Raw genomic sequence first — 25,353 nt, 5'->3', positions numbered from 1 at the left:
AAACAGTCTGACATGGAATCATTCAAGATCATGTCAGAATTAATAATAGCAATAATAATTTGATCATGAATATGAGAGTAAATTTGGTTAAGATAACAAGAAATCCACAACAAGTGTTAAGTATTTTTAGATTATTAATTTTCCAATTTTTATTAATAAGAAATTCATTTTTACTAAAAATGATAAGGTTCCACATTTAGATCATTTTCGAAATATTTATATTAGATGTGTATATTGTTTTAGGGAAATGTTAACGAGTGCCGTTAAGATACTCTTTAAATACTACTTTAGATAGTAAGTTTTTATGAAAACTTATGCATTCAATGCATCAGAAATTGAAGCATTATACTTTTTCATTGAATAATTTTTTAATTTAAAATCCTTGAAGAGTGCTCTTAGGGCACTCGTTAATAAGACCAATTGTTTTATATTTTTTGAGAGAAAGACCTATTGTTTTATAACAAATATGTGATGATATATTATATACATGAAATGTAAGAAAGGAAATCATCCCATATTAATCGTTTGGAACCCTTTGAAATGCGTGTTGGCAACAAACCCAATGAATATCCTTGAATTATTTACTGAAAAGTGCAACTGTATACATGACTATTATGTTACGAACTTATTCCTTTATGTCTCTAAATAAGTGTCGTTTCTACGACAAACAAAATTAATTTTAAAAATATGTGTCATGTTATTTTATTTTTCAATGCAACATTAGTTAATTTATTCCAAGTAGGAAGTTGTTAATATGGACATATTTGTAAAATTATTACACTTATTTACTATGGGGTTGAATTGCTCAACTAGTTTGATTAAAAAGGAGTTGGAGATCCTTGATTCAAACACGGACAAATGATTAAAATAATAATCTAACAAACTAACTACTACCATTTGTTATTCAAAAAGAAATATACATATTCCCTTCATTTATTAACGAGTATAAAAAATGTGTCCACAAAAATATAGCGAATTTTGATTTTTAATGTCTTATGAAAAATGATTCTTTAAAAAAATAAGTCTAATGAAAAAGGATGTTTTCATCCGCTCTAAATTTTCCATTTCATTTTATCCCCTAATGACCATTTTATGTTCATATTAATGTCGATGTTATGACAACTCTGTGTTCAAGATATGTCTATAGTATGTCTATCTATTATGTTCAACTTCGTTATATAGACATGTTAAAATAATACCATTATGAACATGTTTATTTTTAGGGACTATATTTCTAAGGACGAAAAACTAATTTCACTCTTTATTACAATTTTCGTAATTTATATGCAAATACTTTTAAAACAGGTATGTTATTGAAATTAAATTTTGTTGTACATATTTGAACAAATTGGCAAACAAAAAACAGAAAAGCCAAAATAAAAATGATATAAATAGATAGCAACAGAATGAATATGTATGTACTGTTATATCATGTGGATAAACATTAAATATTATTATATTAAATTTCATTCATATAGATCTAGTGGACAATTGATGATATTGATGGAGGAGTGGACGAACCAAAACTGAATTCCATTTTGAATGAATAACAATAAAAGTCACATAAGCACGTCTCTTAGCTAATTTCTTCTTCTACTTGTTCTACTTGTTCTCTTTCACCTGTTCACCCATATCATCCATTCATCAAATTGCATTTGCATGGATCTTTGTTCCTGAAGAATACACTAGTATATATATAGAACCATGGTTATTGGAAATATTCATCACACATTCTCCTCAAGTTCATTGAAAGTGCAATGGCAAAGATGGTGGTACTTGTATTTTGCATCCTTGTAGGGTTCATGAATATTGCAAGTATTCCATCATCTACAGCTGCTCGTTTATTAGGAAGTAACAACAAAACCAATGTGTCGACTCTAGAGAAGAATGTTAAGAGTTATATGTTGCAAAATGGACTTGGACGTACTCCTCCCATGGGGTAAGCTACCCTTATTCTTATCCATTTTTAATTGAGATATATCCACTTTTCTTTTCCTTTTTTTTTTAGTTTCTTTTTCTTTCATTTTTAACACACACATATACGTGTCTTAAATTTTTAAGAAACAAAATCAGGTATGGTTTTTTTTTTTTTGAAAAAAATAATATCAATGCAGTTAATAGGAACAAGTATTATAATATAAATCTAGGTACAATATTGAATGATAGTAAGTCTAGCGAAATATCCCCGTGAGTTCAGCTCAGTTGGTAGGGATATTGTATATTATATGCAGGAGCTGGGGTTCGAACCCCGGACACTTTACTTCTCCACAATTTAATTGTATGAGCTCTAACCACTAGATTATTGAAAAGAAAAAAAAAATAAGTCTAGCTAAATAAGTGAATAGTACTCCATCCAAATGTGGCAAAATACTTTTCCTAAAAGATTTCTTTTGGCCTTTAAAAAAAAAACACTCCATCCTAAATTATAGGAGCAATGATATTGGAATAGAAATCCGCTTGATTTTGTCTGTTAATATTGGCTTGGGATCCTAGAGACTGTCGTTGTCTCAAATTCGATTCTTCTCGATGCGAATTTGAGTGAGATAGTTAAACTTTTTAAAAAAAGAAAAGGAAATTTGCATGGACACCATATAACATTTGTTTCTCAAATTATTTTCATGAAAAACGAGGCAAGGCGAGAAAAATGTTAAAACAAATTAAAAATGTATCCCGACCATATGGAAATATGGTGGTTTTTTTTTTTTTTTTTTTTACATTAGAGAAGAAAAAAAACAAAAGAAAAAAAAAGCAAAGAAATATGGTGTCAGCTTTTGAGTTACCCATTCATTTTACAAATTATAGATATCTATAGAAAAATCATTTAATAATATCAATTATATCCATCTTTCTTTTTCTTTCACACACTCTTTATAACTCTATTTTCTTTTAATTCTTTTATTTACTCTTCCTCATACCACTAATAAAAAAAACATAATTTTGTAAATTAATTCATTATATTCCTTTTAAAATAAAATTAACCATAGAATTTTCAATTTATATAAAATTGTCAAAGTGATTTATAATTTAGGTGGAGATAGTACTATAAGATAAGATGTGGTATCCCATTTTGCTTTTGTGAACATCTTGACCGAATGATGAAATTGGTTTTTTATTAAGGAGAATGATGGAATTATCCATAGTGAAGAGATATATACTTTTCTTTTTTGTTGAAAGGAGATATATACTACTTGATAAAAGAAAAATTATTAAAATTTGAATTATATGCTTTATTTATATGTGAGATATAACTTTCATTTTTTGTACTTTTTAAACAATACATTAGTTTTCTTTTTCAAATGATAATCAATTATACATATGATGATCAGATGGAATAGCTGGAACCATTTTGGTTGTGATATCAATGAAAGTTTAATCCAAGACACAGGTATCATTATCATGATGTACCCCGACCTATTATGTTTACAACTTAGATATGCATAATTTCATCGATATAAACTTTATTACTTTATTATTTCAGCCGACGCAATGGTGTCAACTGGCCTTGCTGCTTTAGGGTACAAATATATTAATTTAGGTAAGAAGCAACTGCAACATCTACTATTATAATTATTCTTTATTTTTTATGGTGTATTTAGTTAATAGTTACTTTAAAATATATAGCCAGATTACCATATCAATGATATGATTTTGATTTTTTTTAGATGATTGTTGGGCGGAACTTAATCGAGACTCAAAGGTATTTGATATCTACAATCTTTAAATTTTAACTTACCCCATTTATTTGTTTAATTTCTTCTTGTACTTTTCCTTGGTTGTTTAAAAAGTATAGGGGAAGTAAATTTAAATTTATAGATTATTATAGTGTATATACCTCTGAAAAATTATGATTGTTGACACCTGATTGGTTTGTGACAATGATATTAGGGGAATATGGTTCCCAAGGCTTCAACGTTTCCTTCAGGAATCAAGGCTCTAGCTCATTATATTCATAGGAAAGGCTTGAAGTTGGGAGTTTATTCAGATGCCGGGTATTAACGCATTAAATTGTACTTGGTGAACATGACTATAATTGTTCAAGCAATATTTTTGATCACTTACAATTTTTATGCAGAAATCTAACTTGTAGTAAACGTATGCCTGGATCACTGGGACATGAAATACAAGATGCCAAAACATTTGCTTCTTGGGTATATAAAATATGCATACATTACTCAAAAGTAAATTTGTATATCTATCAACATTATACCATATATATATCCTAGGTTGTTAACCAGTATTGATTTAAATTTTTGTTTAGGGAGTTGACTATTTGAAGTATGATAATTGTGAAAATAACGGAATAAGCGTTCGCGAAAGGTATTTAATATATGGCTTTCAAATGCAAATTTGTGTCTACAAACTTAATGTTTTGTAAAACCCAATACTTACATGTTTCGTATGTATTAAAAATTAGGTATCCACCAATGAGTGAAGCTTTATTAAACTCCGGAAGGCCAATCTTCTTCTCTATGTGTGAATGGTGAGTTGAATTGATCGCGGTGTTTCTCATACATAAACAATATTTCATTTTCTATTTCTCACTTAATTCTTTTCTAAAATTCAGGGGATGGGAAGATCCTGCAACGTGGGCCAAAAGTGTGGGAAATAGTTGGAGAACCACGGGTGATATAGAAGATAATTGGAAGAGGTGAGAAAATAGTAAATGTATATGACATTTCAAATTCATACCTTTTACAATGTCTCTTTTAACAACATAACATAATTGAGGTTAATAAAGTATAAGACCTCAACTCCTCAAGAATTCCTTTCCTATTTATATATTTCAATGTTTAATTGTTTTTCTTCATTTTCTATGTTGTGATCAACTGACTTTATTCTACTTCAGCATGACTTCTATTATAGATGCAAACGACAAATGGGCATCTTATGCTGGACCTGGAGGATGGAATGGTAATTAGTTAACCTTACTAGAAATGTTATGCATATTAAAATTGATATCCTTGCATTTATAGCAAAATTTAGCATTAGGTTATTATATGTGTAACTGTTATTTGGATATTAGATCCTGATATGCTTGAAGTTGGAAATGGAGGCATGACCACAGAGGAATATCGTGCCCATTTCAGCATTTGGGCATTAGCTAAGGTACATGAAACACTTTTTATATACATATTGTTGAGACACTGCAATATATATGTCATAAGTTTGTCGTTTAACTATTTTTATTGGTTTAAATAGGCTCCTTTATTAGTTGGATGTAATATTCAAGCAATGGATAATACCACATATGAATTGATAAGCAACTCAGAAGTTATTGCAGTAAACCAAGGCAAGTAGACTTTCTTAAGAGATAAAAAAATGTATTTATTTCTTCAATAAAGCATGTTTTAAAAATCATATGCTTCTTTTGGTCATGCAGATAAACTTGGAGTTCAAGGAAAGAAAGTGAAAAGCAACAATGATTTAGAGGTGATATTATTTTCTTTTCCTTTATATTTTATTCTGTTTGAGTTAGAGTTTTTTACGACTTATAAGGATCATAATTTTTTTTTCAAACTTCAATTAAAAACATGGATCTGGAACAACCAAAAAATGAAAACTGTTGCAAACTAGTAGTCAATACCATTTCTGTATTATATACATACATATGCACGTGCACATTATGCTATGGTTTTTGAACACAACTTAATAGAAAGCTACGGTGACAGGTATGGGCAGGTCCCCTTAGTAAAAACAAAGTAGCAGTGGTCTTATGGAATAGAAGTTCATCAAATGCAACAGTTACTGCGTCTTGGTCTGACATAGGCCTTGAACCAGAAACGATAGTTGATGCAAGAGATTTATGGGAGGTAAAATATCTAGTAAAACTCATTATTCTCTTTATTGTGCAAAGTCATTTAAGTTCCTAAGGTTTTGATTATGTGAAATGTTTTTTTGTAGCACTCAACGCAATCATTGGTTTCGGGAGAAATATCTGCTGATTTAGATTCACATGCTTGTAAAATGTATGTTCTGACACCAAAAAGGAGTTAATCTTCGATGCTAGAGAAGAAGATAAACAGTAGTAGTCAGTTTTTGACACGTACTGTATTGGCAAACCATTCACCCATTCATTGGTCTTAAAGAGGAGCGACAAATAAAGTAATATGAAATTATTTTAATCTCAAAAATGTAAGAATAAATGTACTCAATGAGCTCTAAATGTATTTGCAATTAGATGCAATGTGATCTACTTGATTTTACGGCAATAGGCATTTCAAATCTTATTGACTCTAAATAAAGAAGTAAGCTCTAGCTAGCACAAGAAGGTAATAATTCTTTTCTGCTTCAAGTTCTGCCAAACAAGAAGATAATAAATAGTAAAATACTCCAAAGGCAAAAGAGGATAACACTGAATGGAACGAGGTAGTTAAAGAAGTAACTAGAGTCCTGATCACCTCAAACAAGTTCTACTGTATTATCAAACAAGGTCTACTATAATGAATGTGATATATCTGACATGAGTTTCTTACAGTCTAACAGTAACATCGCAACATATAAAAATGCACTATTTTAAAATTCTACTTGCATTATGTTTGACATTAAACAGAAAATCTAAAAATGTTTGTTATATCATGTCTTACAAACAAAACAATGTCACATAAGCGAGATCTATCAATGCAAGTGCAACTAGTTCTGCAATAGGTTTGTCAAATTTGGCAAGTTAACAAAAGAATTACTGGAAACCCTTATATATAATAAAATTATAAAAAAGAAGCATTCCTCAAACATGAGTGGACATGAATATACCATAAAACTAAATAACTTGCTTTTTTTCACAAGACCAACATATCATGAACAGCATTTTTCAATTTACTTGATTTTTCTCATGGTCCTCGCATCTTCTCAACAATGTGCCTGCTCTTTTCTTCAAGATGACGCCTTTTCTCTTCCAATTTCTCCCCCATCTTCTTCCTCAAATCAAACATCCTTTCCTTTCTCCCCATTTTCTTTGGCAATCCATCTTCCTGTTCAAATGTATTATTCTGTTTCTCCGTCACCACCATACTTCCACGTAGTGATAGGAACTCAGAATTATTTTCCATATTGTTTTCACTAGTTTCAAGTTGGTTGTCATTCTGCAACGAAGATTCTTTCAAATCCCTAGTTTGTTGTGGTTTGTCATTCTCTAACAAAGGCTTTGTAAGATCTTCCAAACTGTTGCTGCTCTTTAGTGTTCCTGCACCAGAGGAATTTACTGGTAGTACTAAAGAATCTGATGATTTACTAGTTGGTGCTTGAGTAGATTCAACACTCTTAGGTTTTTGTTGTTTGTTAGCTGGACCATAACTTGAGGTGCTTGCACTAGCTTCCGACCTAGCTTTTGCTCCACTAGAAGATTGATTATTGGTGTTAATCGAAGTGGAAGTCTCATTCCTATTTTCTTGGTTAATCCATATGAATGGAGCAACATTTGGAGGAACCCAATCATCCTTTTCTGCTAACATCCATGGGATACATACGTTTTCACAATTTGGGAGTACTAAGTTTTCCAAAATTGCACTCTGCAGGAGCAAAGTTAAATTAGTTTACAGCTAAAAGCAGCTTGTGTACACATTTCTTAAGTCCACTGTAATGAAGTTTAAACACATTTCTTATTCCACTGAAGTACTACCTAAGGTTAAGGATGTCAACAATCTTGTCAAATACATAACTATTTGATGTATACATAAACATAGACATGCCAACAAAACAAGGCTTTTCTTGATGAGGTATACAATGAAAAATAGATATTAGCAAAGTCTTATTTGGTTACACAATTAACAGAAAGGTAGACATTTATAATTAGAGAACATCTTGGCAATTAAAGGAATCCCATATGAACCGACAGAAGTATGAATGAGCAAACATTTGAAACTTGAAGACTCTAATTAAAAAGCTGCAGAGAGCAGTTATTACTCAAACTGTCGAAATTATAAATAAAATGGGAAAGATAGCTATCATACCTTTAGCCTATTGACGACTAATGAAGTGAAATACCCACTAGTTATCTTACGATCTCCAACAGAAGACTCCAAGTTGAAATCTATGTCTGGCATTGATGTGAAACCAAACCACAGTTGATCAGAGGGGGGCGGTTTTATGTGCAAGCGCAATGTCCCTTTTAAAGAAGCCACTCTTATTGCAAAAGAGAGAGGAACCTTTTGATAAGAAATAATCCGTTACTTCAAGAAATAAATATCTGCTCATTATCAAATGCTTAAATGTGTATGTGTGTGTGGCAACAAGAAAATACTCAAGGACACCCATTTGCAATATTCTAGACCTTTCCAATTGCTTTGTATATAGTAAAAAAATCCAAAATGAGGTAAATCACTGCATATGGAGAACATAAAAGAGTGCCAATGAAAATAACATGCAGAACTAGTCTCCAAATATCACAGATGCACTTTAATCAGATGAGTCATCAACAAATGTTATAATTTAAAATAACTGCCGAGTCCCATTAGATAGTTATATGACCTGAATAGTGGTTATAATTTAAGGTCACCAAATTCTATGGTATCATAGTTTATCTTAGACCCATTGGACCACCCATTAACGGGCCACCGGGGCCACGCTCTGAATATCTAGTCTTGGGTGTGAGAGAGTGCATTGATATCCCCACATTGGATGATAATATGGCCTGATTAGTGGTTATAATTTTTATAACTATATAAGTGAAAATAGAAAATTCTTTCCAAATCAATATATCCTTAAATTGGCCTCGTTGACGTTTACAAAACTTATGCAAATACCATCTCTAGTTTAGCATTATACAAAAACTCCCTTGAGGTTGATTTATCATGAGATATATATGTATGAATTATTTTTACAAAAAATATAACTATAAGTTATAACCAAAAAAAATGTATAACTATAAATGCCTGGAAAACATTTACAAAGAGGAGGTATCAATACGATTAAACGTTACTATAGGGAAACTCTATATTTTCTAACATCGGGACATTTGGTACAGCCACACAACATGACTAAAATAGAAGTCTAATAATGAAATAGAAGGGGCTGCAAAAAGTGTCACGGGAAGAAGCAATGAACAGAATAATGGAGAGTACTAGAGGGTACCTGTGAAACTTGTTTGGAAACAGAATTTAATATTGATTTCCATCGTGATCCATGATTTGAGGAAGTGATGGTACTCGTAGAGCTCTTTGATGCACCTGCTTAGGAAAAAACAAGATACGCATTACTCCATCAGTCTAAATATTGTATATAGAACTATCTAGATATGAAAACCATTCATTATCTCCCCTTCACGTTTTGGAAGTTTATCATTCGAGGACAAAAGCAGAACTAGAAACAAATGTTAAAGCATTCTCTAGGAAAACAAACGGGAGAAAGCTACAAAAAAAAAAAACACAATTTCCTAACCATTGTGAAAAAGTGCAGAAATAACTGAATTTTTTGGGATTCATTTACTAACCATTGTTCCGGTCTGCCTCTTCCTTTTGCTCTTGACAATCATTCTCTCTTTCTTCAAGATTCAATTGCTTACCTAAATATTCAAAACCTTCAAGAAGATCTGATGGGACAGATCTAACATTACTAGACTCCGAGATTGAGTCATCTGTCCCTGCATGGAGCTGAAGTTCACGAGCTTCAAGCCTCGTTTCAATCTCTAATACTGCTCCTCCAGAATATTCAATGTCAACTTCTAAGGCCCAAACCTCACTCATTTCCATAGGAAGAACCCTCATTCCTACAATACAAGGTGGTACATTCCCGGTATTGATGTTAGTGCAGATGACTTCACCAATATAACTGGGAGTCCTCATATTGGACAGCGTTCTCTGTGGCAACAAGAAAGGAACAACCGTCAATCATCTCATAGAAAATATAATGAAATGTACTCCTTTTGTCACATTATAGGTTCTTCACTAAACAAACATAATACAAACAAACTCACACTATAACATGTAAACATCAAACGGTAAAGGTTAAACCTGAATCCTTTCTTGCATCGATCTCTTCAATTGCATACTGCCTTTGACATCAAAAAAGAGTCTGGAAATCAATAAGTTCCAACATAGTGTTCCCTCATCAATGTCAAATTTCTTTAAAACATCCCCATCGGAGCTGGCAGAGAGAAGATTCTCGCTTCCCAAAGGCGGCAACTTTGAAGATGATTTTGAATCGGTTCTCAAAACTGCATCTTGGCTAGTATAAAGGTTCTCAATACTCTTTTTTCCTTCAGGGCCTGACAATGAAGTCCATGTAGATTTATTTTCCACACCAACTCGGGAAGTTTTTTTTGCAATCTTTTTCAAAAACTGACGAACTTTTGAGGAAGGGTCGTCAGGCTTTATAGCCCTTTCTATTGCCTCAACAACCTCAACATTTAATCCTACCGATGGTTTCATAATACAGTGGTACACAGAATTTAAAGATGTCAGGTAACTATGAAAGTCCTCGTGAACTTGGGTGAACCATTTGGCTTTTTCTTTTTCATCGCATGAAGCCAGATAGAGGGCCTTACACCATGCTTCTTTCTCCCACGAAGTTTCAAGATAAACATATAGAATTTTGCTTCTTTTGTATATTACCGAAGTCTTGCTTTCGACTTTGATGGGGAACTTTTTTGCCCTGTAAGGTTCATCACCAATTTATACCAAATGACAAAAAAATTAATCATCAATCCAATAAGAACTTGAAGTACTTAATTTCCTTAATAAATGACCAGAAGTTTAGACAAAATTTAAGGGTCTCTTTACTTCCTGAAAATATTTTCAATTTTCATTTTTGGTTTTATGAGTGTAACAGCAGCTTTCTTCTCCCTGTCAATCCACCATATGCTCAATTTTCTCTTACATCACCATATGTAGGGTGTGAGTTACAGTGGCATTTTAAGAAATGCTCAAATGACTGTTTAACATCTTAAAAAATATTGATTTTGTTTTCTGAAATCCACAGTTGAGAACAGTTGGACAAATACATTATTTACTGTCATTGTTTATTTTAGAAAGGAAACCAGTAATTGAGAAATTAAACAAGGCCTAATATTTCCAATATTATTTGACTTATGATTCCAAAAATCCTAGCTATCAAAACTAACCTTTTGTAAGGCTCAAAAGAAATGAGATTTCCTTGTGTCAAATTAAATACCAGGGAAGTTTGCAAATTATTTTACATTTTCTGAGAATTGAGTCATATGTTGAAGCAAAAATAAAAATACATTCACTTGGAAGTTAGATTAAAGGGCTACAACTCTAGATAGACACTATAGTAATTTTTGCCACCTACTAAATGATTTTGTCACTTATGTTTCTCTACATTCTTACAGAAAGCTGTATTCACATATGAAAGTCCAGGTAAGAGAATAGAAAAAGGCCACGAGTCAAAACAGTGTGAGACTTTACCATTTTTTTGAAGAAAGGATTGAAGCTGACACAGCTTGAACTGTACAACCCTTGAGCTCAATTGTTGAGTGCAACTGCAAATTATCAGATTCTCTAAGAATAAGGGATTGATCCTTGATTTTTCCATACATTTTAATAGGGGAAACCTCCAAGAGCTCATCTTTTCTTTTTGGCTCCTTTGAAATTTTTCCTGACTCTAGGACCCAAACCACGCCCTGAAAGATCAATTGACATAGTTTAATAATAAGTAATAAAGAAAAATTATTTATTCGCAATTTTGGTAATTGATTAGATAATCCAATGTGTATTTGGTTTCACTTTTGTACTTGCCAAAAATAATTCCAGATTTGTAAAATTGATTATGACATGTTTGCATATGCTTGAGTAGAATTGATTGTGCTTCGAAAACTGATTATAACTTGAAGCTATCATTTGGAACTTTACTTTTGCTTCTAAAGGTTGATTTTTACCTCAAATTTATTGTTCAATTCACTTTTACCTAAACGTATCCAAATATAAATGAACTTACATTCAACTCACTTTTAATCAGAATCAATTTTATGAAAATCAATTTTTGTCACCGCATAACCAAACACACACTCAGTTAATAATATAATACACTCTCTACCACTAAGAAACTTCAAAACTATTCAAGTTATGTTTACATCGAAAAGATTCTAACTTGAAGCTATAATTTGGAGCTTTTTCTTCTAAAGGTTGATTTTTACCCTCAAATTAATTGTTCACTCCATTTTACATGAATGTATCCAAGCATTAATCTGTTTACAATTTGTTGTCAATGCGGAAGTGCGGCGCGGCTCGGCCAACCCAAAAATTGGGGCGAGGTGTGGCGCTATTTCAGTGGTGCGGCCACTAATAAATTTAATTCTAAATACTATACTATTCAAAAAGAAATACTAAAATATATATTACTAGTACAAGTTATTGTTTTACTATTCATAGGTCCGCTATGACTGCTTTCGAAGTCTGACACGCGCTGACACGGCCTGGCGCAGTGGTCCTGATTTTTCCGCTATAGATAGCGGCCGGCGCGGCCGCTTTTGACAACAGACTTTACCTTCAACTCACTTTGTTCTGGGATGTGCCCCAGCCCATGTCGCCAACCCAACTCATGATGGTCAAGTAACCGATAATCTTCACCTAGCTGAGGACTACAGAGGTGTGCTTCACCAAAAAGGAGCACAGCTCTGTCAATCAGGACCGTTTGATCTCCAACAAACTCCCGTATTCGTAGTCGGAGCTCCCTATATAAATATGGTTATGTGCCACTATGAGGACAGGTTACACATTTTTCACCACTTTCACCGACTAATCTATCAAGTTATCTCTATAATCTCTCAGTAACCTCACTGTAATCTCACCCAAGAACTACCTCAGCCATGAACTATAGTAGCTCCATCACATCGGAAAACCTCTTATATATACTTTACATTGATTGAATATACATCGATCCAGTACACACCAGATCACACTTCAAACCAGAAACAATTTTGCAAATCAATTTTTGTCATGGCAGAACAAAACACACACACATTCAACAACATAATACTCTCTATACCTCTAAGAAACTTTAAAAGCGTTTCAATTTCAATATTTCACCATAACATACACAAGCAAGAAAGGGGGAAAGGTAGTTTGAGTTTTGTGAAGCAAGAATGAACCTGTTTTTGAGACGCGAAATGCAGAGATTGTTGATGATCAAGTTGGTCAGTAGAAGAAGTAGCCAGTACTTGGGTATGAGAAGAGTGGTTGTGGCTATGGCGTAACCGTTTGATGATCCATAAGAATGCAATAGCTTGAACAGTAACAACAGCAACAACACCGAAAGTGAATCCAAGAAGAATCAAACCGTAAAACGAAGAAGCCATTTTGATTTGATTTGGTTTGATTGTTGAAGTAAAGAAACTTAACTTGGTAACTAAGTGTGCGTAACTGATAGATAGTGATAAAGAAAAAGAGATGGTGGAAAACGGTTTGAACACGGTATCAAATTGAAAGAAGAAGCAAGCGCGTTGTTAATGTTAATACACTTCACAATTATTATTTTTTTCAATTTTGTCCCATAAATAAATATAAAAATATGCATAACATTTAAAAAAAAATATATCAAATCTGCTACAGTACATTGTTAATTTTTATTATAATTCTCTCCTAGTATGATTTTTAAATAAATTAATATTAACTTGCATCCCTCTCTCCTTCAAAAAAAATTAAAAATAAAAGAAAACTTAGATCTCTCTTAAATTATGATTCTCCTCTTTTTATCTTTTTATATAGGGTTTTTCTATCATGTACAAATTTGCTCATGTTACAGACCCTTTTATCAAATTATATATTTAATCAAAATATTTCTAGAATAAATTTTGACGATTCATATATAAATATAAATTTTGATAATTTTAAAGTAAATAATTTAAAATTTAGATTATTTGATTTCAATCTAACAATTATAAATTATTCTTAAATGCATCAACTAAGTGACTAGGCAATCATATTCCTCACTCTTCTTCCTTCTAAAAAAAGTGTTCCTTAGTCTTCTATTGATTATTTTTTGTGCTGGTCTACTATTTGATGATGTGATGGATTTTCATTTTCCTAATTCATTTATTTATGCAGGTCTTTGTCATATTATTGTGTTTTCACACCGTCTAAATCTTAACTTAGATCACGTGATCATGTCCATGCCATAAATCTTTTTTGATAAAAATGCTACGACAAGGCTAATTTTCAAATGAATAATGAAGGCATCAGGTTTTGAATCAATAGCTGGTACATCCTACTTAAATTCTTACCAATATCAGTGCATGTACACCCAAATGTCCAGTGACGTTATGTGAAGGTTATTTTCATATTCATTTTTGCTGCAATTGAATCTAAATCATGAAATTAGTTTTGGGTTCTTAAGTAAGTTTTAGTGGGTCAATCCATGGACCCTCATTCATTTAAGAACTTTAACCAATTTCAATGAGAAATCAAATAATAACTCATTTGAGTTTCTTTTTTCACATTTTCTCAAATATTTCTTCCGTTAAGATGAAGAAAAAAATATTTTATTATTTATCTTTATCGTTAGGATTTTATTTTGGAATAGATAAAGACTCAATATAGCGGACAAATGTGACTCGTCCTACATATCACACCAACACGTTGTATTCCATGATACAAAGAAATAAGCCTAGTGGCCAAATCAAGACTATGTACCCCACTACTTACGAGTATATAATGGGTCCACTCTTGGTGAGAGGTACCTTTTCTCATTCAGTCTAAGGGTATCTCCAACTCTGATTCTTTATAATGTTCCCATACTAATAAATACGTTCTTGTTTTCTTTGTCATTTGAGTGCGTGATGTGGAAGCCAGGTTGGAGAACTGTTCTCCTTGGAGAAGAGGTTCTAGCAGCAACTATGTCAGAAAAAGTGTAGTCGAGGGAGGGGGAGAGAGAGAGAGGGATGCATGGAACATAAGAGTAGTCGACAAGGTTTTCTATTTTGTGGAAATCGGTCTTTTTACATAATCCCGAAAGAGACAAGCAAGACTGAGAGTGATGAGTTGATTTGTTGATTATGGTGTATCTATAATTACATGGTTTCCTTTCTTACTCGCTCTCTTTATTATATCCATACCATATGCAACCCCTTTGAGGCTTTGATACCACACTGGTCGGGATCGTCACATATTATGACATTAAATCTTATCTGGCATATTCAGACCCATAAAAAATTATTGAATAACCAAATTATGGTTTTAGTAATGAAGATGCCCTAAACTCTCTAAAGCCCTAAGTGTTTGAGTTTTCACATGTACACCAGCCTTCTCCGATTAGTTGTCACCGTCCTCCACCGCATCTAACAACTTTGGCCATCATCATTAGGTCCGCTTCAGATCAGATTGATCAAACTTGAGGAATGTAGTTTTTAAGAAAAAGAAGAGTAGGGGTAAAATAGCTATCAAAAGTCAAAACTTATAATGGGAACACCTTCCAGCATTCTCCACATAGAGGCAGATTTCTGCTTAAAAAAATCTCCTTTTCCAAGTGGACGCCGACATATTTCACTCCAATGTTGTGTCAAAATTAAATGGTTTTTAATCAGTCTTAGAAATTAAGGATAATGCATTGGAACAGCACATAAACCATTTTACATCATTGGAACACCCTAAGTTTCTGCTGTGTTAGAGAATTGTCAAGCTATAATAACGACTAATACATTTTTTATTTTTTTTTTAAAGAACTAATACATTGTTCTTAATGATGTAAAATTATTTTTTGTAACACCCACGTTACAGAGAGTTTGATGGAATCCTGAAATGAGAATTAAAATCTTGTAGTTGGAGTCTACTTCAGGTTCTTGGTGTTTTTTTTTTTTACCATTAGAGAAGATTGTAAATGTTCTTAAAACTTAGTGGGATTGACAGAATGTATCCCACTAAAACTATGTTAAGAACAAGACATGAATTATAATGTCGTATGCTTACAAAGAAGGTACAAAGTAAAAATATAATATTTCTTAGCTATATCATTTTTTTGACACAAAACAAAGGACACATTCATTCATTCATTCAAATTGATAGAGTACATCGATGCAATACAAATTCGCTAAAAATAAAAAGGATGAATCTGTGAACAAACTCACAACATCCATGTTAATAGCATAAAACGGCAAAGTACATAAGCCTACAAATATGACTATATTAAAATCTCCGAAATAGCCATGCCTCCGAATACGTTAATGACGCCAAAGTCATTGGTTGGATCTGCACTGGATCGAAACTGATCTGACAATCTGAATCGAACAAACACTTGAACCAGGGAAAAGACAAACAACGTCGCACAAAGACGACAAACAAAACAGGGTCGCACTAAGACGACGAAATCACAAAAGGAAAACCTAATTCGATGTGAAAATCACTTATTTAAATAAAAGGGAAGGAGAAGAAATTAGGGTTTCAGCCGACGGCTCACAAAAGAGAGGGGGGGAGAGAGAAATATCTGATTTAGTTTTTTGTTATAAATTTCTTAGCTATATCATTAAATTTTGGTTTTTAATGATTACCGCATTTTTCATTACCATTAGAAATAATAGGAAAAAGTTGTAAAGAAAAGCTAAGCCTTTACCACCTTATCTAGCAACTATATTTGTTTCCTAGCAAATTAAACTCTAGTCAAGCATAGATTAATATATCAAGTCTTAGCTGTATCCTCCTTTGAATTTAGCATTTGATCCACTATAGTTTTGTAATCCAACTCGAAAAGAACCACCTCAAATCTCAATCAACATTACAAAATGTTACCACCATTTCTAATAAAACATATTGTCAGTACAAAGTGAAGTCTACTAGCTTCAACTCAGCTGGAATGAGGACTCGTGTTTAAAAGGGTATCCCCAAAGCTTCCTTAATACTCAAAGATTGATGTGTTCAGGCAACAAGACATATTCTATGATACCGTTGATTCTATCTCATTAGGTGTTCAAAGCATCTTTGTGAACCTTGGTGTTTAGATAGTAGCTTATGTCATTTCTTTGGTGTTGTTCTTTTATCAGTTGCTTTGTTAGTTTAATTCGTTGAGAATTTGCACAAGCCTTCCTTGTTATAAATCGGTGTGATGTAATGTTTTGCACATTCTTTTTGTTTTGTTGTAAGCACTTTTGTTGCTAAGGGTTCTGGCCCTCTCCAGGTCTTTAATAGAATTTTTTTGCTTGATAAAAAAAAAAAAGAGTATTTCTACTAGGTTTGTTTAATTATGATGTGTTTCATTTGGCATGGAAGCATCCAAAAACTCGTTTGACATAGAAATTTTACCCCCAACTTAGTTATAGACAATGTTTAGAAGGAAATTTAGTGTGTATACTCTAACCCCAAAATCACAAAGGTTTTTTTAACAACTTGATTTGTTAAGAACTCGTTATTTGATCAACATTTATTGGTTGCATCTGCCTTGAATCTATATTAGAAGATGAGAAGTATATACAAAACTCAAAAACAATTATTTCAAGAAATGAACTGTACAAAAGATGTTATAATTTAGTCACCTCGAAACTACTATCATCTATCAAGGAAACTAACATAACTTAGGGTTGAGGACACCAAATGAGTATTAATCAGATGGGTCATAGTTCGAACCCTGAAAACTAACATAACCCACTAAGGCTTGTTTATCGAAAAAAAAAAAAAAAAAAAACTAAGAAACTAGCATAAACAAATTTTTTTTTTTTTGAGGGATGCTCATTGCTAAATAAACAAAACTCCGCTCTATGGGGACTATACATCCTTTGACATATAACCTCAGCTTCTTGTTTCCAAAACTGCATTTATAGGAAAACTTCTTCTGATGAAGTACCGAACAAAGTAAGACGGCGGCAGTGAGTTGGTAACAGCATAAACCAATTTACAAAGGAGCTCGGAGAGTGAAAAAGTTGAAGTCATGGTGGTGAGCGTTGAGTTGCTTCAACCACGAGTCTGCAGCGCTGTACATTTCAGACATCCTTGTATTTCCAGATTCTGAAGAGGATGATGAGCCTAACCAAAAAGGTTCCTGCAATTTGTAACCAGCCATCCCAAAAGGAGAGAGAGACATAAAACCACTCTTGTTTTCCTTGCTTGTCTTTCCCACACCTTCCCATTCCTCAAAACAACTTATGTCTTCCGCTATGTCAATATCATCATACATGTGTTTACAATCTGCAGGATAAGAACTTGTTAGAACAGTAACCCTGGTCCAAAAGAATAAAGAAACGAAAATGCAAACAAAAAAACACACGATGTTTGGTAACGAAGTTCGGCCAAATTTGCCTACGTCTCCGACTGTAGAGCTGGTGTAGGTCCTTTCTATTATTAGTTGAAAGCCTAAGATTTTCATTTTCAACTTGTATCTAAATACTACGATCTGACCATTTATCAATAACTATGACCCATACTCAACAGAACTTGAGCACTACCCTCAAACCTCAAAGAGATGTTACGAGGGTTCGCACATGAAAATGAGTACTCATATACGTTGTATCTTTCGTGAAATGCAAGAAAAGAAGCACAAATGTTGAAAAATAAAGTGAAATTAGTCCAAACTCCAAAACACGGGAAATGAAAGATGCTATGGAAGTACATTTCATCTCAAAGCAAAAAATCCAAATGATTTCATATGTTTATTGGATTTTTGGAAAACATACTTATCGTTGATTGGAAAAAGACTGATAGCTACATCAGGATACCTTGAAATGATGATGACAGTGTATGGTAAGTCAGGAAGCATGCAGAGAGCTCCTTTTCACTTGGCTGATGATATGGTATGGAATAAATAGGGTACCTATCCAAAGATAAACAATTCCGTCTAAGTTCTTTGTACCTTGGAATCTAATAGAAACTATATATTATACAGCAAAAGTAAGAATGCAAATAGAAGCTTCACAAGATTTGTCGTAATTTGCAGAAAACTACTAACTTCACAGGAAAACTATGATCGGAAGTCTGAACAACAAGTTACTTTCAAAGTTTCAATAATAGGGGAAAAAATGCCAATATACACTAGGTGCAATGCAACCACTTCAAGTTGAGGTGTTCATCTTCAAGAACAAGAAGATTTAAGGGTAACACAAAAAATTAATTCTGCTCACCAAGCAACAGCCATCCAACTTGCAGGAGAAATATCTACACTTTTCAAAGTCATCAATGCTGGATGGCTTTTAGCTAGCTCAGTTATCTGAGACAAGAAAAATCACCAAACGGGCATCATGTGAGGGGGCATATACAAATACATTCCTTTTTTATTAACTCTAAAAAGTTGTGGATACTACTTAGCAATTGAAGTCTACCTTCTCAGTAAACGGAACCCTCAACCAAGGCGACAAAGTTTCGGTGTACTGTAAGTAAAGGTAACCAAGCATATTTCTTGTTGGCAACGGACTCAATTGATCGGAGCTTGAATCCAAGGAAACAGCATCCCATGCCTTGCTAGAATTGTTACTTACCGATCTAGATAGGATATCGCTTCCACTATCATCTTCACTCGAGGATTCAAATTCAAATTCAGCTGCATCGGTATCCTCTCTCCTGTTCCTTGAAGGGATTAAAGAAAACTCAAACCTTTTTGCTGACACATATTTGGTAAATAAGCAAGCAGTAATGTGTTCGGCTTACCTAGAAGCTGCAACAGACTTACTGGTATAGATTTGAATGGAAGATAGATAGGGAACGTAATATTGCGTCAAAGCATCGCCGTTTCCTAACAGTATAGGTGTACCTGCACCCAATGCACTCCATCTTTCATAGCAGTCCCAAAGATCTTTCAATTCAAAGCATTCAACTTTGTCCTTGCCAAGAGGTAGCCATAGGCTATTTACTTCATGGGAACAACTCTGCAAAATTACATGACACAAGTAAACAAATCAATCAACTAGGCCAGTTCCCATTCATCTGCAAGGTATCATCGTCAGTGTTAGTTGTTACTTTCTTCGTCTCACTATAAGTGTTTCATCTGAGTTATGCACAGTTCTTAAGAAAATGATCAGTTTTGTTGATTTCAACGATAAAATGAGTTTCATTTATAAAATAAAAAAAAAAAACACTTTTATTAATTGTAGTTAGTAAAGTAGTTAGGTGCAAATGAGACTGATTATAGTAGGTTATCTTACTAGTCAGAGTTCAAACCTTAGACCTACTTCAGCAACTCAACCAATTGAGCTACACCTTGGGGAACAATTTAAACTTCAAAAAGGTTAAGCTCACCACTTTCCAACCTAATATTTCTATATTAGTTTTCTTTAAGTCAATTAACACATTCAATAGTTAATTAGAACTACTAATGGAAGTTCCTGTGAGCTTAACTCAGTTGGTAGGGATATTACATAATTTATACAGGGGCCGAGGTTCGAACCCCGGACACCCCACTTCTCCATATTTAATTGTGTGAGCTCTAATCATTAGATTACTGTACCCACATGTACTAAATTTCAGTCACCAACACACATGTTCAAGGTGAAGAAGGCATGAGAATCACGTGGCAACTTCTAATTAAAATTTTAATTTAACTCCGAGTCTTATCTATCCAGCTAGGCATTGGCCCCACTCCTAAGTCACAATCACAAATCAAAGGAACCAATGCCTTTTGTTTTCTCTAAATCACACAATATCACAAACTTCCACACATAATCAGTTTCAGAAAGTTTAAAACTATTATTCCTAGGAGTTAATTAAAACCTCCTGGTAATAAAAAATTCTAAGCATTCAAACAAGATAAGAAGAGTTAGTAATAAAAAAAATATTTTTTTTTGTTACAATATAAAAAAAGATTTAAGAAACTAGAACTCAAATGTGACATTTTTTTAAAATTATTTATTATTTAAATTGGAAGTGAATATAAAATGACACGTAGGCAAAGTGTCTTTTTTTTTTTTTTTTATGGTGTTCAAGATTCGAACCTTACAATTTACATATATTATACATTATCTCTACCAACTAAATGGATCGTTGGCAAACTGCCAACTACTGATTAAAAAAAGTTAAACGTGTTTTTAATTAGTTTTTAAAAAAATTTAAATTTTGTTTTTCGTCTTCATAAAAAAATTGCATTTTTTAATCATTCCTCATCGGAGAAGTTCATTAACTTGAGCTAAATGAAGATTAAAAAGTATTTAAAGGAATCAATACACATTAAATCTTTCAATCAATTTTCTTAATATAAATAAGAACAAAAAATCTCGAAAACAGTGTTTTATGAAGCATTTGAAATTTTTGAATGGTATCAAAGAATATTCCATAAACCCACAGAAAACGGGGTCGTGTAACTCCCACAATAACCCTTCATTATTACATTTTCAATCTTACGCCTAAAAGTCTCACTATGACGATTGACGACCACACTTGACGCACATACAACAAAATCATATGTTACGGAAAATCACGTTAACCAAAATACAATAATCAAATCAAATCAAACTAATTAACGATTCCTTATCTTCCATCGGCCATTATCGGAATAATTCAATTCGAGTACTTCTTTGTACGGAGAAAATATAAACAAACTACATTATCCTAAAACTATACTAGACTATAGTATCTGGATAAAATATTCCTTTTTAGGCAAAGATTTGATTAAAAAAATAAATATAAATTGATACTGCATTAAGAAAATAAAAAAAAATACCTGAAGATCAAGGGTTTGAAAAGGAACATCTGGAGTGACACATAGAACAAAACGATCCACATTTGAGATAGAAGTTCCAGAACAAGATGATGATGCCATAATTTTCCCCAGAAACTGATAGAAAATCAACGGCTTCAAATTTTTATGGCACTTGTTTTTTCCAAACAGAAACAAACAAATCAATCAATATAATTATTATTTTTAAATATAGTCACAACAAACATAAAATAATTAAAAAAAATCACCTCCTACTTTCAGAACATAACTGAACAAGAAGAAGAAGAAGAAGAAGGAACAAGAACAACTCATCCGATTTTGAATAAATAATAAATGATAATTAATACATCTTTTAGTAGCAGTAACAGTAAATATCTTTCAAAATCAAGTAAAAGAGGAAGATTTTTGAAGTAAAAGGAAAGATAATAAAGAAGAGAACAAGTACATAAATATAAACATAGGACACCTCAAAAAAACACAAACACAAGAAGAATGTAATTTGTTTGCTTACTTTGTTACCTGTTGTGAGAGAGCTGAATCAGAGATAATGTGGAGTTTTGGTTAATTTTTTTTCTTTTTATGAGAGAGAGAAAGACAGAGAGAGGGGGAAAAAGAGAAACGTTTTTAGTTTGAGATTCGAAGAGAGAGTAATGTTGGTGGCGAAGAAGTGAGAGTACGCTACGCCGCGTGTGAGGGAGACAGTGTCAGTGATTGAGGTTTTAAGTCTCACTCAACTTTTAGCCTATGTTTTCTTTTCTTTCTATGTTTATTTTGCTTCTTTATTTCTTGTTTTTGGGCTTTTATGGATACAAGAAAAGAAAAGCTTATTTTATTTTATTTTTTAAGGAAAAGAAAAGCTTATTTTATAAGATTTAGTTTATTTTATTGCTCTACACACCACGTGTAAATTGTGGCTTCTTCCTTTCTTTTGTCTTTCAAAAAATGGATGGTCCTTTCTGATATTTTTGTATGTACTTGTGATTATAACAAGTCTTTTTCTTTATCCAAATATAATAATATTACCAAATTGGTGGTCCGCTATTTAATTTTTAACAAGCCAAAATCAATTATCCTAAAAATGAGATTCAATTGTCCCGTGAGTTTAGCTCAGTTGGTAGGATAATGCATTATTATATGTATGGGTCAGGTTCGAACCTCGGACACCCCACTTATTCACCTTATAAGGTGAATTCTAGTCACTAGACTACCTGACAAAAAAAAAATTCAATTATTTGTAAAAAAAAAAAAGATCTGATTAAAATATAAAATGTGCGTAAAAGGAAGAAAGTTGAAAGAATGACGTTACAAAATCGACAAAGGAATTAGGTTACTAAACTTATATAAGGTGTGCGAAATAAGGGAAAAATCAAAAGAATGACGTTATAACAACGACAAAGGAATTAGGTTTCTAAACTTATATAAGGTTGCGAAATAAGGGGAAAATCAAAAGAATGACGTTATAAAATCGACAAAGGAATTAGGTTTCTAAACTTATATAAGGTGTGCGAAATAAGGGGAAAGTTAAAAGAATGACGTTATAAAATCAACAAAGGAATTAGGTTTCTAGACTTTTAGCAACCATCAAGAAAAAAGTTTGACATGATCAAGTAAATGTTCATCAAACATTTCGTTGTTGCAAAAAAACACGAGAATTGTGATCATTTTAAATAATTGAAATACATGTTAACAAGATCACTTGGATGTAATGGAGATGCCCTTTTCGAAATAAATGTGAAGCACCAAATCGCAAAACATGCATACGAATATCATAACGTAATACAGTACAAATTCTGAACCACCGCAAAAACATGGGACCAAATGATACCAAAAAAATCCAATTACATAAAGAAGATCCATTTAAAATATCAGGTGTGCGCAATAAGGGGAAAGTTAAAAGAATGACGTTATAAATTCGACAAAGGAATTAGGTTTTTAGACTTTTAGCCACTATCAAGAAAAAAGATTGACATGATTAAGTAAATGTTCTTGAGAGATTTCAGTGTGGCAAAAAAACACGAGAATTGCGCTCATTTTAAATAGTTGAAATACATGTCAACCAGATCACTTGGATGTAGTGGCGAATATCCTTTTCGAAATAAATATGAACCACCAAATCACAAAACATGCATACGGATATCATAAGGTAACACAATATAAATTCTAAACCACCGTAAATGGGACCAAATGATACCAACAAAATCATTAATATATTCCTCCATTCTCCACCCTCATGAACACGACATTGGTTTAATGGAACAACTCTATGACTAGTGTAGTTATATTTGGTTGGATTCCTCTTATCTTTTTATTTTTTATTTTCTAAGAAAGATATCTTAAATACCGATCGTAATTCTGGACTTTTAGCCACTATCAAGAGAAAAGTTTGACGGGATCAAGTAAATGTTCATGAGACATTTCTTTGTTCCAAAAAAACACGAGAATTGCACTCATTTTAAATAATTGAAATACATGTTAACCAGATTACTTGGATGTAACAGTGAATGCCCTTTTCAAATTTATGTGAAAAATCAAATTGTAAAACATGTATACGAATATTATAAGGTAACACAATACAAATTCCGAACCACCGTAAAACATGGGACCAAATTACACAAACAAAATCATTAATATATTCCTCCTTCCTCCACCCTCCTGAACACGACATCGTGTTTAAGGGAACAACTCTATGACTAGTGTAGTTATCTTTGGTTGGATTCCTCTTATCTTTTTATTTTTTATTTTCTAAGAAAAATATCTTAAATACCAATCGTAATTCTGGACTTTTGGCCACTGTCAAGAGAAAAGTTTGACGAGATCAAGTAAATGTTCTTGAGACATTTCTTTGTTGCAAAAAAACACACGAGAATTGCGTTCATTTTAAATAATCGAAATACATATCAACCAGATCACTTGGGTGTAATGGTAATGTCCTTTTCGAGATAAATGTGAACAACCCAATTGTAAAACATGCATACAAATATGATAATCCCGAAAATATTCCTCCTTCCCCCACCCTCTTGATATTCCCCTGATAATCAGCAACGTTGACACTCCAATGAAACTTCAACACCTCCGAAAATATTATTGATAATGAAAAAAGAAAACAGAATAGGAGGACCATAAACCAAACTGATCAAAGAAACTTAACAAACTCGATAATTGGAAAGATTTGATCTATCTTTAAAGAAGACCTCTATGGTAGAATTTTGCCAAATAGACCCATCAACATAAAAGTCTACATAAGCCAATTTAGCAGAACCCATATTGCATTCTTTGAAAGTATGTCAACAATATTAACATTATTAAAATCCCTAACAAGCAAAAGGAATCACATTATGTTGGTTGAGCAAGTTCAATGGAGAACATATGGCAGCGAAAAGCTCATCTTGAATAACATATTATACATCAAAATAAGATGATATCAAGAAATGTCATGCAGTTTTAAAATTCCATGGATATTTATAGGTAAGATCTACTTAACGATATTTTTCAATTTAATGATTTGATTTGTTAAACGAGACTTTCATCTTTAGATTTAGAGTAAATAGGCAATTATCCCCTTGAAATTGTAAGTTTCGTCAATTATTTTTTTGATATTAACAAAACTTCAATTATTGCTCGAAATTGCACAACGTTAATCAATTTACTCCCTCCGTCAAATTCTTCTGTTAGTCAACATGACGTTTTGGAAATAACCCTCTAAAGTCTTGCACTTATGTGCAAAATGCCCTTAAACTTGAAAATATATATATATATATATATATTTTATACTTGATTCAAAAGATATTAAAAGCAAACAATTAACAATTAGCTTTAATAATTAACTCTAGTGATCGAGTGAAT

General features: G+C 32.5%; 3 protein-coding genes across 9 annotated transcripts; 1 reads left to right on the top strand and 2 right to left on the bottom strand.

The window, feature by feature from the left end:
* The first annotated feature begins 1,528 nt into the window (after positions 1-1,528).
* LOC25484539 (alpha-galactosidase) lies at positions 1,529-6,238 on the top strand. The gene is made up of 15 exons (XM_013613384.3): positions 1,529-1,939; positions 3,327-3,385; positions 3,479-3,535; positions 3,663-3,697; positions 3,886-3,989; positions 4,073-4,148; positions 4,259-4,317; positions 4,415-4,480; positions 4,565-4,648; positions 4,847-4,911; positions 5,024-5,106; positions 5,200-5,290; positions 5,381-5,430; positions 5,670-5,810; positions 5,902-6,238. Exons 1-15 carry the CDS (start codon positions 1,758-1,760, stop codon positions 5,992-5,994), a joined length of 1,245 nt encoding a protein of 414 aa, XP_013468838.1. The 5' UTR covers positions 1,529-1,757; the 3' UTR covers positions 5,995-6,238.
* Positions 6,239-6,542: 304 nt separating this feature from the next.
* Positions 6,543-13,377, bottom strand: LOC25484538 (testis-expressed protein 2). 2 transcript variants are annotated; one of them, XM_024781336.2, is made up of 7 exons: positions 13,040-13,377; positions 11,358-11,572; positions 9,945-10,584; positions 9,425-9,791; positions 9,067-9,164; positions 7,947-8,141; positions 6,543-7,505 (listed from the first exon to the last, which is right to left on the bottom strand). In XM_024781336.2, the coding sequence occupies exons 1-7, from the start codon at positions 13,244-13,246 to the stop codon at positions 6,828-6,830; spliced, it is 2,400 nt and encodes a 799-aa protein (XP_024637104.1). In that variant the 5' UTR covers positions 13,247-13,377; the 3' UTR covers positions 6,543-6,827. The 2 variants fall into 2 exon arrangements, with proteins under 2 accessions (XP_024637104.1, XP_013468837.1); XM_013613383.3 differs by having other exon boundaries at positions 9,067-9,161; positions 13,040-13,376.
* Positions 13,378-17,339: 3,962 nt separating this feature from the next.
* On the bottom strand, positions 17,340-22,288 carry LOC25484537 (uncharacterized). Of its 6 annotated transcripts, none has more exons than XM_013613382.3 (7): positions 22,022-22,288; positions 21,514-21,663; positions 19,509-19,726; positions 19,184-19,427; positions 18,986-19,071; positions 18,584-18,678; positions 17,340-18,056 (listed from the first exon to the last, which is right to left on the bottom strand). In XM_013613382.3, exons 2-7 carry the CDS (start codon positions 21,610-21,612, stop codon positions 17,764-17,766), a joined length of 1,035 nt encoding a protein of 344 aa, XP_013468836.1. In that variant the 5' UTR covers positions 21,613-21,663; positions 22,022-22,288; the 3' UTR covers positions 17,340-17,763. The 6 variants fall into 6 exon arrangements, with proteins under 6 accessions (XP_013468836.1, XP_024638720.1, XP_024638710.1 ...); XM_024782952.2 differs by having other exon boundaries at positions 19,184-19,421; XM_024782942.2 differs by having other exon boundaries at positions 21,514-21,627.
* Between the last annotated feature and the right edge of the window lie 3,065 nt (positions 22,289-25,353).

This window comes from Medicago truncatula, chromosome 1 (assembly GCF_003473485.1).
Source record: "Medicago truncatula cultivar Jemalong A17 chromosome 1, MtrunA17r5.0-ANR, whole genome shotgun sequence".
NCBI lineage: Eukaryota > Viridiplantae > Streptophyta > Magnoliopsida > Fabales > Fabaceae > Medicago > Medicago truncatula.
The sequence above is the reverse complement of the archived record's forward strand: the minus strand, read 5'-3'. Positions and strand labels throughout refer to the sequence as shown.